We start from the raw sequence: 13,332 nt of genomic DNA on the forward strand, positions 1-13,332 counted from the left end.
TAAGTCACTAAGGCTAGGAATAAGTGAAGATGAAAAGGTGATGTTGGGCAACGAAATGATTGGTCAGGTGGACGGCTTACCTTGGTAATGTTATTAGTAAAGAAGGTGGGAGCAGTAGAGATGTTAAAAATAGAATAGCCAAGGCCCAAGGTGTTTTTTCACAGTTAAAAAAGTTTGGACGAATAGGGAGATAAGCGTGCGAACCAAAATTATAAAATTGGAAACTACAGTGATGACAGTTGTCAAATATGGCTCTGAAGCATGGGCGTTTCAAAAATCAGATGAAGATTTGCTAGATTTTTGCCAGATAAATTGCCAACAGATTGTTCAGGGTACCAGGCTGACTGACCGTATTTCAAACAGTAGGCTGTAGGAAAAGTGCGGTTCAATCCCGCTTTCTCAGGCTATAATGAGAGAAAGGTTGAGATGGCTAGGTCATGTTCCGCGGATGAAGGGTGATAGATTGCCAAATATTGTCTTTTCGGCGAACCGTCTAGGGCTAAACAGAAAACAGGTCGTCCACGGTTGGAGTGGGAGGATGTCATAAAGGATTTCAAAAAGAAGGGAACTTCCTGGGAGGGTGTACAGAGGGAGGCTTTGACTAAATTGGGATGGAGGAGGAGGGTGCGTAGCTGTGTTGGCCTCAGGCGGCTTGGTGCTGTGTTGGGTTGTTAGTAGTATGGCGAAGGAAAAAAATAGGCACATCTGCGAACACTAAAAAAGAGATCCATTACGCACTTCTTATGGATGCATATGAGAACAATATAGTTCTCTTTACATATATCCCATAGAGCATAAACGACCAAGTCCATAACTGTGGCTATTGATCACATTTTGTTGAAGGAATTCCACCAGCCAACCTAGCAATAAGGCTCATGAAAAAGTATTTTGAAGAGGACAGAGAGGAAGAGAGAAAGAAAGAGAGAGAGAGAGAGAGAGAGAGAGAGAGAGAGAGAGAGAGAGAGAGAGAAACCTATTCGAGTTAAGACTACGACAAGCAACAGAACGTTGACTATGAAAAGAAAAACATTTTTATACCGTAAGACAAAAGTGCCCCACACCATAAAAAATAAAACAAACAAAAGGCTTAATGGTAAAAATTGTATATTGGAAAAATACAAAAAATGAAGAGTTAATTCTGCTTACTGGCAGCTAAAGCTTTCCGGATCTCTTGTCCAATAGCAACTGCAAGTGGGGGTGGAACAGCATTGCCAACCTAAAATAATAAATGCCGAAATAAGTAATTAAAATCCTTCATCTCAGAACTGTACAAGTTTACAAAAATAAAATATTAAAAACTTAAATATAAGTTTACAAAAATTATTACGATTCAACTAATTAACTTTTCTTTAATACCAATTTCTACATTACAAAGCAAAGGGTCAGGGGGCTTTTAAGTCTTAATATTTCGAGTAAGCGTCACGTGTTATGTCATTCATTATATATAAAAAAAAAATTCCCCGCCAGAATTTTGTTTTATTTCTTGTAACATGAATGTGACACACAAAACATCCATATTCCTAAGACTTTATTTCATGATACAGCAAAAAGGAAAAAAAAATACAAATCTATTTCTAAAAACAATAGCTTTAAAAAATGCTATGCCTGCCATTCGCACTTTACAAGGTTCCAGTTAAAAAAACAAGTGTACACTTTTTTCTTGCATTTTTAAATAATGAAATTAAAGATAAACGAACAACAACTATTCAATAGATAAGGGAAGTCACTACCAGCCCTTAATACTTTATGCTAAAGTTTAGGTGATGCTTTATTAAGGGCAAGGCACATTTGAATCTTTTTGAAAGGGGAGGCAAATTTTACCAGCCATTCCAGGAACAAATCGACCGAATCTTAGGTCGGGCTTTAATAGTCAGTTGGTAGAAATACGGATAGACGGTATCCTAGCCTAAATACATTTAGTGTAGGGGAGGAACATTGCAAGTCTTATAGACTGATATAATTTTATAGATACTATAATCCAGTAATAACCAATAGGGTGTTTGGTCATAAAATTTCACACAAACTCGAGACAGGCGATGGGGTGGTGGTGTTGGTTTAATAATAATAAAAAAAAAACATACCTTGGTCAGTAGCAACACTTTGCAGGTCCTTAATAATACAGAATGTATTGTACACAGTGCTTCCACTTTTCGTTCTGAAAATCAGTAACGACTCCGACTTTTTTAAGTCGGGGAAAAATCAGGAGGTTTTAAACAGCTGTTTTGTCTCACATACCAGTTGTATTGGTGGTAAAAATGTCAGTAATAGAGAGACAGAACAAAGTTGAATCGAAAATATGTTTTAGAGTCTTAAGTCCGATCTTCACCTCCCGGAACTTCCGGAATCTGGGCTTCCAGATTATTCTTTGACGCCTTCTTCTTCTTGCATCTGGAATATGAACCGGTCCGAAAGTATATCAAAATAATCCGGAAAAAAGGGCTTTTGAACTTCCAGATTTCTGGAATTTTTAGGTATCGCAGAAGAAATAAAAAAAAAAAATCCCGGAAAATCTTGGAACCCAGATTCCGGAAGGTGAAGACTAAATATTAATCCAAAATCAGCTATCGATATATTATGACGAGACGAAGCAAAAGTCGACGAAAAAGCGCAAGATTATTAAGGTTTAATGTATCCTAAAACACATTTCCGACCAGACTTCTTCACAAAACTGTTTGTAATCAATCAACAAAAAAGGATCTGGGAAATCGTTTTAAGAGAGTTTTTTTTTGCCTTTGTATTTTCGTCGTGGGCTGTCTTGTCTTCTGATGTACTGTAAATTTTTTTTTTACAGGAACAAGGAACAATGTTTCTTTCGTTCAAAACTTATGTAAACTACATGGTTTTATTGAAAGTCATCTAAAACTAGTTGTTCACATAATTTGAACTAGAATTATGAATACGAATCACAGTCAGAATTTTCACTAGATCACACTGTAGCTAATCCCAATCATCAACGATATTGTTTGCTCTTTCTGGGGCCAGACGAGCTCGCGCTAAAGAAGCATATTGCGGAGGCAACTACGCCTTTCAGTAACTGCCTCATGCTCCCATCTACGACCAGAGACTGAGGTGTTACCTTAAGCCTACTCATGCCAAGTTTAGTCTGAAGCGTCGGACTAATCGCAACTATCGACAGGCAGTTACGTTTGTCTGTTTTGACGTCCTTGAAAGTACTAAACAGTCTCTCCGCTATTACATTCAAAAACGGTAGAGCGTACAAGTACTCAACGACAAGCCTCAGGTTACCAAACTTTTGGTTTGCCGTTAGAGTTCCGTTCTGAGCAAATATAAGCTTCCAGTAGTCAGTTACGGAGAGTGAACTAGCATCTTCGCCATTTGGCTGCCTTACAGAGCTCTGCTCTCTCCCCTGTCTGTGCTTATAGCTTACCCTCCTGGTCTTTTGGACCAGGAGGGTAAGCTTTATTTCGCTAAAAATGGTGCCAGGCTAGGAAGATTCAGATCCTGAGCCTGAACAGAGTCAAGTAGTTCGGAGAAGGCGAAAATGTCCGAGTCTAAAGAGAAGCGATTTTTAATCTGGATCAATTTTCATGATGTCGGTACAGCTCCTTACTGCGCGAGCATTCATACAGTTTTTCAGCAGATTTTCCACCAATTGAAAGACTTCGATTTTCAGTCGACAGAAAATAGGCACCTGGGACTGAAAAAGGGTATTGAAGTCGTTCAAAAGTCCCAGCGCGTAGTCAAAGAACATCATGACGATCCTCATAAATGGATTTTTCAGGGCACTCAGAACTAACTCACTGCCATGAGTCGGATTTTCAATATGGGCACTGGTAAAATACAGGGTTAGGGCATTGGACTGCTCTAGAATTCGATGCACACAGTTCTGTAGCGAAAGCCACCTTGTTTGACCTGTTGCCAATATCTTGTGGACCGCAATCTTTGGAAACGATTGAAATTCTTTCAGGACAGATGTACGCTTGGCACTCATATTGAAATGATTATACACATGACGACATAGCTCTTCAAGAGTCTTCGTCAGTTCCTTGCAGGCGTATGAGGCGCACAGATGAATGGAATGACAACTGCACTTCACTATTAATACCCAAGAGTAGCTTCTTTGAATCAGAGTCGCCACTGAGTTGTTACAACCCATCGTGGTATCACTACAGAACCCGACCCAATTCCGCAAAGGCGCTTCACTTACTCTTAAAAACTCCAAAGTTTCCTCCAATTTGGTGGAAATGGAAACTGCTGATCCGTTTGAGCGCTCTACAAAATCAATGACATCGATATCCGTTTCCATTTTGTTGTTACAAAAGGAAACACATACAGCGAGCTGTTTAACGGTTCCCACATCCGTCGTTTCGTCGATGACCAAAGAAAAAGATCTCACCTTCATTTCTTCGACAACTTTTTGCTGGTAGTTAGGACCGAGTCCCTGACGAACAACATCCACAACTTTTTGTTTCCCGAGACGCACTTTATCAAGGACCGATTTTCATGGCATCACTTTCAGCAGGGAATCAACTGGTCCGAAAGGGAAAATGGCAGGTTGTTGCTGACCAGGAATGAAGCAATTTTAGCTTCAGTCTCAAAGTCATCACGAACCATGTACACTGAAATAGCAGGAGGCACAGCTTTTGGGGTCACTGTGTTTTTAACATGCACAGAAGTACGGGCATGGGCAGTGAGATCTGTTTTACCCTTTTTGTAGGAAAGCTCAGCGTTGCACCACAAACACATAGCAACTTCGGATCCTTGCTTCTTCAAAAGCCAGCCTTTAAATGTATCTTCCATCTTCCAGGATTTCAAATACTTTTGCTCGTAACGTTTTCCACTGTTCTTTTTCTTTCGGGGCTTGGGACTTGGTTCCACAATCACCAATTCCTCATCTGAGCCACTACTGCTAGGAACAATTTCGATTTTCTTTTCAATTTTCCTTCTTTTAATATCCTAAGCTTCATTGGAGTCAGAATAATCTGCGTCCGACAGTTTTCATGAGCCTGGAAAGTGTTGTTTGTTACTGGACATACAATAGAATAGAGAATATAAATAGAGAATATTAATAAAATAGAGAATATTAATAAAATAGAGAATATTAAGAGATGCTTCGCAGGCAAAATTTTCGAAAAATTAATGATTAGATCTTCTTTTTGGGATCCAAAATAAAAGTAAGAACTATCGATGAAATCATAGATAAGTCCTTTTGTCTGCGACCAGTGCTTCATTTAACCTCTTCTGAGTTCCTAGCAATTATACCGAATAAATTTCCGACTTCCAGTTATTATACCGAATAATTTTAGATTAACAACATGTTCGGGATTACACCGAATTGTTTTGGTATCGAAAGACTACCGAACAATATTCGTATTCGGTATAATTTCGTCAAAACTAGAAGAAAAGGCGGGATTCGTGGTAACTACCGAATACTGAAATATATACCGAATAAATTACCGAAACTCAACCATGATACCGAATTATTTTGGACCGATAGCTTATTCGGGATTCTTTGTAACTACCAAATCTCCATAAATATACTGAAAAGTTCGCTAAATAATCAATAAATTCGCTAAATTCTCTCGCCGAATTCGTGGCATCTACCGAATACTGGCAATTACGCCGAATCGCGATAATTATACCGAATAGATTTGTACCGATAACCTATTTGGGATTTTGTATAACTACCGAACCCTCGTAAATATACCGAAAAGTTCTGCTATCGAAAAAATCCAGAACAATTTTAGTAAATTTTGGACCTCCGGCCCAAAATTTCACCAAATCTCAAAAAGGTGGGCCCCCCTTTCGACTCCCCAGTCCCTAGGAAGTGAACCCCTCTCTTCTGGTGGCTGCCATTGACTCGTCAAGGAGTCCCTTAGAAACAGCAAAATAGGGCAATAAGTTAGGGGACGACTTTTACGGATTGATTGCTTATAAACAAAACAATCATTCTCAATCTCGATTACTACCTGAAAGTACAGTTAAAACACATGATACCCCCCCCCCAATCGATAATAGGATCCTGGAATGAAAATATCAGTATTTTTCTCGGTCGTTTTTTCACATGCCAAGTATCGTTGACTAGCAACTAGCTGGAAGTGACCGAACTATCAAAAGTCGGACAGCGAGATAGACGTTGTGATGGCATGCTATGGTACTTGAGCAAACTAAGACCAGACAAGAGTAATTAACATATAAAAAATCATCATGGTCGGGACAGTGTGCGTGGACATGCTAAAAAGAAACTTCAACGGTATATGACGGTCTTTTTTTTATTACTTTTTGGCTGTCAAAGGACACAGTGGCAACAATGAAAAGTATTTCCACTGAGAAAAAAACGCCGGCAGCGCGCCGCCATTCAAACGGCGGCGGCTATGGCACACCAAATGAAAAAAGGCGGTAGCGCGCCGAAACTTTTTTAGCGGTTGTGCGCCAATAAACGGCGTGGCTTCGGGGTCTACCTCAAACTCCCCACACAGTGCCCAGAGCAGATTCGGTTCTGCAAATGATTTATCCAGAGTATCTGTTTTTTATCTCCACAAAGTTACATCCCGATCTCTCCAGTCTAACCCAGTCACGTATCCCCCCCCCAATAATTGCCGGATCCGCTTCAGACGTGAAAAAGATCACCAGGGACATGTCCTCTGTTCAATTATTAAACACTCGAATCCGATCACCCGTTCCAAAATTAGGTATGACTCAATATTCCGGATTCCCTTTTCCTCTACTACCCCCACGAATATCCGACTTAGTAAATTTGTATTTACAAGTCAATTTGATGGGGTCCCTGACGCGCCGATACCTCCATTCTAGCCGTTTTTCGAGATTTCCGGTCTCCCCAAAACAGAACAAAATAACACACTTTGAAGAGCAAAACAATACAATTTTAATACACCTTGAACAGAGTGAAATAAAATTTAGACATATCGGCACTTTGAAAACAGATTTGGTATGGCTGGTTTTGGCCTACACCTTAAAATCCATCCTCCTATATTGTGAAGCCGACTTCGCCGACACTCGAAATCGTTATTTTGATATAGGCTAGGCTATTAGTCTGGTGACCGCATATCTATAAGACCCGTAAGAATAGTGTTGTCGAATTTGTACTATAAGATCCTTGAACTGGCAACAGGTTAAGAATTTGTTTCAAGTTAAAACATGCTATTTTGGTAAAGAAACAGATCATAGAAGCAGAAAAGCCGCCTACCCCCTAGGACAGGTCAGTAGCCAACTTCTTGGGTTGCCCACGTGCAGGGATGTATAATTTTCCAGTTCCAGTAAACTTGGTACTTACCCTAAAAAAAATCCTGTGACGTAAGGTAAGCCACGTTCTTATTGTACACAAATTATCCAGTGGAAATGAACTATCTGAGCTGACTGATCATATGAGATGAAGTTATGACCTTAGACCTTCCTTAGATCCTCCTGTGCCGCCAGAGGCACCCAGGGCATCCACGAAGAGCCGCCAGTTATCCCGCATGTGCGCCGCTGCCCAAACATCTTCCCACTGGGGCTGGATCGTCGTGTGGATGTTCGACAAATCCCGTTGGTAGGTGCGACGCAGTGTGTTCTTGGGTCTACCTCTCCTGCGAGTTCCCTGGGGTTTCCACTCTAGGATCAGCCTAGGGATCCTGTCTTCCTTCATACGGATCACGTGCCCAAGGTAACACCATCTACGTTGCCGGATGACGTCTGTGACCCTGGGTTGGCCTGAGATAGAGCGGACTATCTGGTTTGTGACGTGATCCCTCCAGTCGATGTTCAGGATCCCCCGAAGGCAGTTGTTTTCGAAGGCTAGGATCCGTCCTTCTTGTTGCTGATTCAACTTCCAGCACTCACTGCTGTAGAGAAGTGCAGAAAGGACGTTGCTATTAAATAGTCTCAATTTCAGCTTCAGGGAATACTTTTTTGATCGCCATACTGGCTTTAGTCGGTTAAAAGCTCCACTGGCTTGCCCAATCCTCTGCTGCACTTCTCGCTCACTTGATCCTGAGTTCTCCACAGTATTGCCAAGGTACCTGAACTCCACGACCAGCTCGATGGTTGAATCTCCGCATTTCATGTCCAGAGGGGAATCGGTTGTTGCCATACTCTTTGTCTTCTCCGTGTTGATCTTGAGTCCAAGTCGGCTAGCATTTTCACGGATAGTATTAAGAAGATCCTGGAGTTTGGCCTTGTTCCTATCCATTAAGGCAATATCGTCAGCAAAATCCAGGTCGGCTAGCTTTTTGGCTTCTCCAATTTGGATGCCAAATCCTGTACAATCACGAAGTATGTAATCAATAACGAGGACAAAGAGTAACGGAGAAAGGACACAGCCCTGTTTTACGCCGGACTTGATACGGAAATGTCTGGTGTTCCCATCTTGGGTCCGAACACAGCATTCTGTGTTTTCATACAATGCAACAATTAGGGACACTATTTTTTCGGGGATTCCATAGTTTCGCAGGATTTTCCAAAGCGAGTCTCGGTCGATGGAGTCGAACGCTTTTTCGAAGTCCATGAAAATCAGGTACATTTTTTGTCTCCATTCATTGGACTCCTCGATCATCATTCGTAGCACATAGATGAGGTCAGTGCAGGAGCGGGACGGCCGGAAGCCATGCTGTTCGTCACGCAAGTGACTATCGAGGGCTGTCTGAATGCGCCAGAGAATAATCTGTGCGAAGAGTTTACCCGGAGTCAAAATGAGACTAATGCCCCTCCAGTTGTCACAATTTGTCGCGTCTCCTTTCTTAAAAAGTTTGATGAGCGTACTTTTTGTCCAATCATCAGGTACTTTCTCAGACTTCCAAATGCTAGCAAAGAGTGTCAGCCACAGAGTCATACAGACGTTAAGTGATGCTTTTATCATCTCAGCTGATATCCTGTCTGTACCTGCAGCTCTACCATTTTTCAGCTTGCAGGCCGCTTGACTGATTTCTACATCAGACGGTTCTTCGATGCCGATTTGGAGGTTCAAACAGGGGGTTACGGGGATGTCAGGCAGATCCAGAGGGCGGGGTCTGTTCAGAACCTTTTCGAAATGCAAGGCCCATACTTCGGCGATTTCCGATGGGTCTGTGACAGTTTTGCCACTCGCATCCTTGACTGGTCCGTTTACATTTCGGCTTTTCCCCACGATTTCGTTAGTAATCTTGTATACGGCTCTGGAGTCAACTCGTTTTGCCGCTTCCTCCGCCATGTCAGATTTTTCCTCCAGAAGGTTGCGCTTGTCCCCCCTTGCACTTCTTTTGACTAGTTTATCCAGATCACTGTACAGTTGGTTCTTTAGGACTGTGTCGCTGTATTTACCACCATTAAGAATCTGCTGTTTTAGGTTGTGTCAGTCACCAATCAGGTTCCATGTCCTCTCGGATAGCCATTGGTCTTTGGGCCTCTTGGCATACCCAACCGTAGCAGCAGCCGTTTGGCTGTAAACCTCCTTGATGGTGTTCCAGGTCGACTCCAGACTGGCGTCAGTGTCATCATCTAGGGCGAGGGCTTCGAACTTGTTAGAGAGTGTAAGGGCAAACACATTTCGTATTGCCGGAGTGGAAAGCTTTGTGGAGTCGAAGGCGGGGTTTGCCTTGGGACTGGTCTTCGGTGCAGCCTTTAGCTTCAATGATATCCTGGCTATCATTAGGGCGTGATCGGATGCCACGTCAGCTCCTCTGAAGGCTCTCACATCTTGTAGACTAGACTTCCATTTTCTATTTATCAGAAGGTGGTCGATTTGGTTGTGCGTTCTCCCGTCTGGGGAATTCCAGGAATATTTGTGTATTGTTTTGTGTGCAAACATAGTACCCCCAATTATTAGGTCATTTGTCAGTGCAAAGTCCACTAGCAGCGTTCCGTTCTCGTTTATTTCGCCGAGTCCTTCGCTTCCCAGGACCTCAGGGCAGTAAGACTTATCATTCCCCACTTTGGCGTTGAAGTCACCGGCGAAGCAGATTAAGTCATGACTGGGAATGTCTTTTGCCACAGCTTGAAGGGTGTTGTAAAAGCTGTCCTTCATCACGTCGTCTGCGTCGTCAGTTGGTGCATAGCACGCTACTAGGGTTAGTTTTGCATTGTTACCAGCGAATCGGGCTGTGATGATCCTTTCGCTAATGGGGGTCCATTTCGTCAGCGCTTTTGAGGCTGGTTTGGAGAGCATTATGGCTACACCCGCTTCTTTATTTTTCTCGAGGCCACTGTGCAGGATAGTATACCCCATATCCAGGTTCTGTCTTCCTGCTCCAGTCCAACGGACCTCAGAGAGGGCTAGAATATCCAATCCATAATTATCCATTTCTTTCAGAACCTGTTCAGTTTTTGATAATTGGGCCATGGTTCTTACATTCCAGAAACCGAGTTTAATAGGGCAATTGGGTTTCAAGAAGCGTGTCCGGAGGCGGTCCAAGGTCGTCGTCGTAGGGGTGTCCGGGGATGGTCCATGGTCAGTATCACGTTGGGCAATCATATCACACAAATTGGGAAAAAAACTTTGGCTCATTTTGGATGTTTCTATAGCATAACTTTTTTCTAGGGGCAGGCTGCTAGGCCACCGCCAAACCCTCCTCCTTTATCCAGGCTTGGGACTGGCTGTAATTTCTTACAGGCGGAGTAAGAAATTACATGAACCGAAAATCAAATCAAATCAACCCTTTTTCGAACACAACAATGGTCTCTCACGAGACAAGCTGCCGACTAGGTCATTAATTAGGGTCCACAGTTGATTTCTACGAATCAAACGCGGCCGGCGGCTTTTACGGGCAACAAAGACATATTTTGCATTTTGCCAGACAATCGCGAAAGATCAGAAACTTCAAGTTGGACAGAGCTCAATTCAACAGAAATCAGGAGATTATCGGGAGAAGATTTCAGTCGGGAGATTTTCCAAAAAGTCGGGAGATCCCCCGATAACCCGGGAGGAGTGGAAGCACTGATAATACACTTCTTTATTCATTAAATGGGCAGTTGGGTATGTGTTAAGTGGGAGGGGTTGTTTCTCAGGCGGGAAGCAGCTACTCAGTGAAATAAGGGAAGAGTCCTTCACCTATACATATTATTTATGAACATAATGGCTATAGTGTTTATTACTATTATATATATATATATATATATATATATATATATATATATATATATATATATATATATATATATATATATATATATATACCCTTTTCACTTCCTTTTTCGTGTATCATGGGTTCGAAATAGTAGGGTAAGATTTTTGGACAAAACAGATATTTCAAAACTTTGATTCGATATCACAGGGGTTAGACGACGGCCAGATAGCAGAAAAGGAACCGAGAGGGAGGCTGATTGCCCTACAGTAGCTTTCGGCCTTTCAATTTTCAGTCAAATGAGCCCCTCCCAGGTTTATGAAATAGCCCCCCCCCCCCCCCACTTGAAGTGATTGGAAAAACCTTATTTTGCATTTTCTGGCATTTTTGGGACTGCATTTTAAGGGAACCAATATTTTTGTTCCCTTCTGCATTGGGTTAATCCCTTCTGCATTAATCAAACGTTTTATATAAGCTGCAGGCAGAATGAAAAATTGGATCGCTTTTTGAGCTCCTTTTGTTAGAGGGGAGCCATTTCCGTCCCAACAAATTTTTTGGCTCAAGGATAAGGTTAAAACTTATAAGAAAAAAAAAATTGTGACACATTTGTTGTTTCTCATACGGGAAGAAGCTATTCAGTGAAATAAGAGGTACTTCCTTCACCTATACATAATACTTATGAATTTAATGGCAATAGTGTTTGTCAATATTTTTGTTCCCTTCTTTATTGGGATCCTATTAGTCAAAGGTTCCATATAAGTTCCAGGCTGATTGCAAAAATTCGGCCATCTGTTGAGCCCCTATCGTTAGAGGGGGAACCAATCCTTTAAATAAACTTTTGTCCCAAAAATTTTTGGCCAAAGGACTTACGGCTATAAGATTAAAACTTATAAGGAAAAAAAAATTTGTGACTCGTTTCAAGGCCCTTAACTCCTTCCCTTTCCCACGGAAAAATGACGAAGAAATGTTAATCAGATGTCCTAAGGGGTTAACAAGGACCGAATATCAAACAGAGTTCTAGAACTGGGGCTGGTTGTTTTCCAATCACCTTTGACTAAAAAAAAAAAAAAAAAAAGAAAAAAAAAAAATCGAACTCTATTTCCAATTGAATGATCATCGTCCGAAGTTTCTATAGCCATAAGGAGGAGGGAACAGTCCTTCTCCTATAAAGAACAAATACTGCTCGTTTTAGGATTTAATGTTGCTCTTTACTTTCATGTATTAATACTAGTTACAGTGTGTTTAATAGCAAAAAAGGCTGCCATGTTTTTTCTTGATCGTCTTATCCGCTAGGAGTTTCTGGGAATCATTCGCTAGGGCAAGATATCGAAATTTTCCCATGGATATTCTCTCGAAACGACACGCGTAGCTGAGTATCAAAAGACGCTATGTACGTGCGCCATTTTTTATGAATTGGTTGGAAAGTTATTCTATTAAAACTGAAACCAACCGGAAAACAAGACGGTAATACTAGACGTCAGTATTAAGTTTATCAATGTGAATATTTAAGCGTAATATGATCCAAATTTGATTTTACTTTACTATTTTTTAAACATTACTAGATTTAAGAAAGTTCATTTGTTACCCTTATCATTGGTGGAAATTAAATAAAAAAAAAAGTTTTTTCAACTGAAAGTAAGGAGCGACATTAAAACTTAAAACGAACAGAAATTACTTCGTATATGAAAGGGGCTGCTTCCTCATCAACACCCCGCTCTTTACACTAAAGTTTGACTCTTATCTCTCAACTCTTCTTTTTAAAACAGCAAAAAACTTTAGCGTAAAGAGCGGGGCGTTGATGAGGAAGCAGCCCCTTTCATATACGAAGTAATTTCTGTTCGTTTTAAGTTTTAATGTCGCTCCTTACTTTCAGTTGAAAAAACTTGTTTTTTTTTATTTAATTTCTGAACGTTTTTGAATCAATGCATGTTTTGATTTTGGCTCTCCGCAGAGAAATAATTAAAACGAAATTTGCATTTTATTTTTTATTTTTGGCTAAATGGCTTTCTCATAATTTTGATCGAATGATTTTGAGAAAAAAAGAGCTGGGAGGAAGCCTAGTTGCCCTCCAATTTTTTGGTTAATAAAAAAGGCAACTAGAACTTTTAATTTTTTACGAATCTTTTTATTAGTAAAAGATATACGTAACTTATAAACTAGCTTACGTAAACAATTTTTTATTCTCATGTTTTTATTACACATATGAGAGGGTTCGCCCCCTCGTCAGTACCTCTCTCTTTACGCTAAATCTTAAATTTTGGCCCAATTCATTAAGAATGAGCCCTGAATCACAAAAGCCGTAGAATAAATAGTTGACATTGCTAAAAATACTTTAGCG

General features: G+C 40.9%; 1 protein-coding gene across 1 annotated transcript in view; it reads right to left on the reverse strand.

Moving 5' to 3' along the window:
* Positions 1–1,087: 1,087 nt before the first annotated feature.
* The window catches only part of LOC136042285 (DNA (cytosine-5)-methyltransferase PliMCI-like), a 153,032-nt gene continuing 140,787 nt past the window's right edge, over positions 1,088–13,332 (reverse strand). The window contains exon 28 of the mRNA XM_065727240.1: positions 1,088–1,216. Within this exon, the coding sequence (XP_065583312.1) occupies positions 1,133–1,216 (84 nt within the window). The 3' untranslated portion in view covers positions 1,088–1,132. The remainder of the gene's footprint in view (positions 1,217–13,332) is intronic.

Source organism: Artemia franciscana, chromosome 2, assembly GCF_032884065.1.
Source record: "Artemia franciscana chromosome 2, ASM3288406v1, whole genome shotgun sequence".
Lineage (NCBI taxonomy): Eukaryota > Metazoa > Arthropoda > Branchiopoda > Anostraca > Artemiidae > Artemia > Artemia franciscana.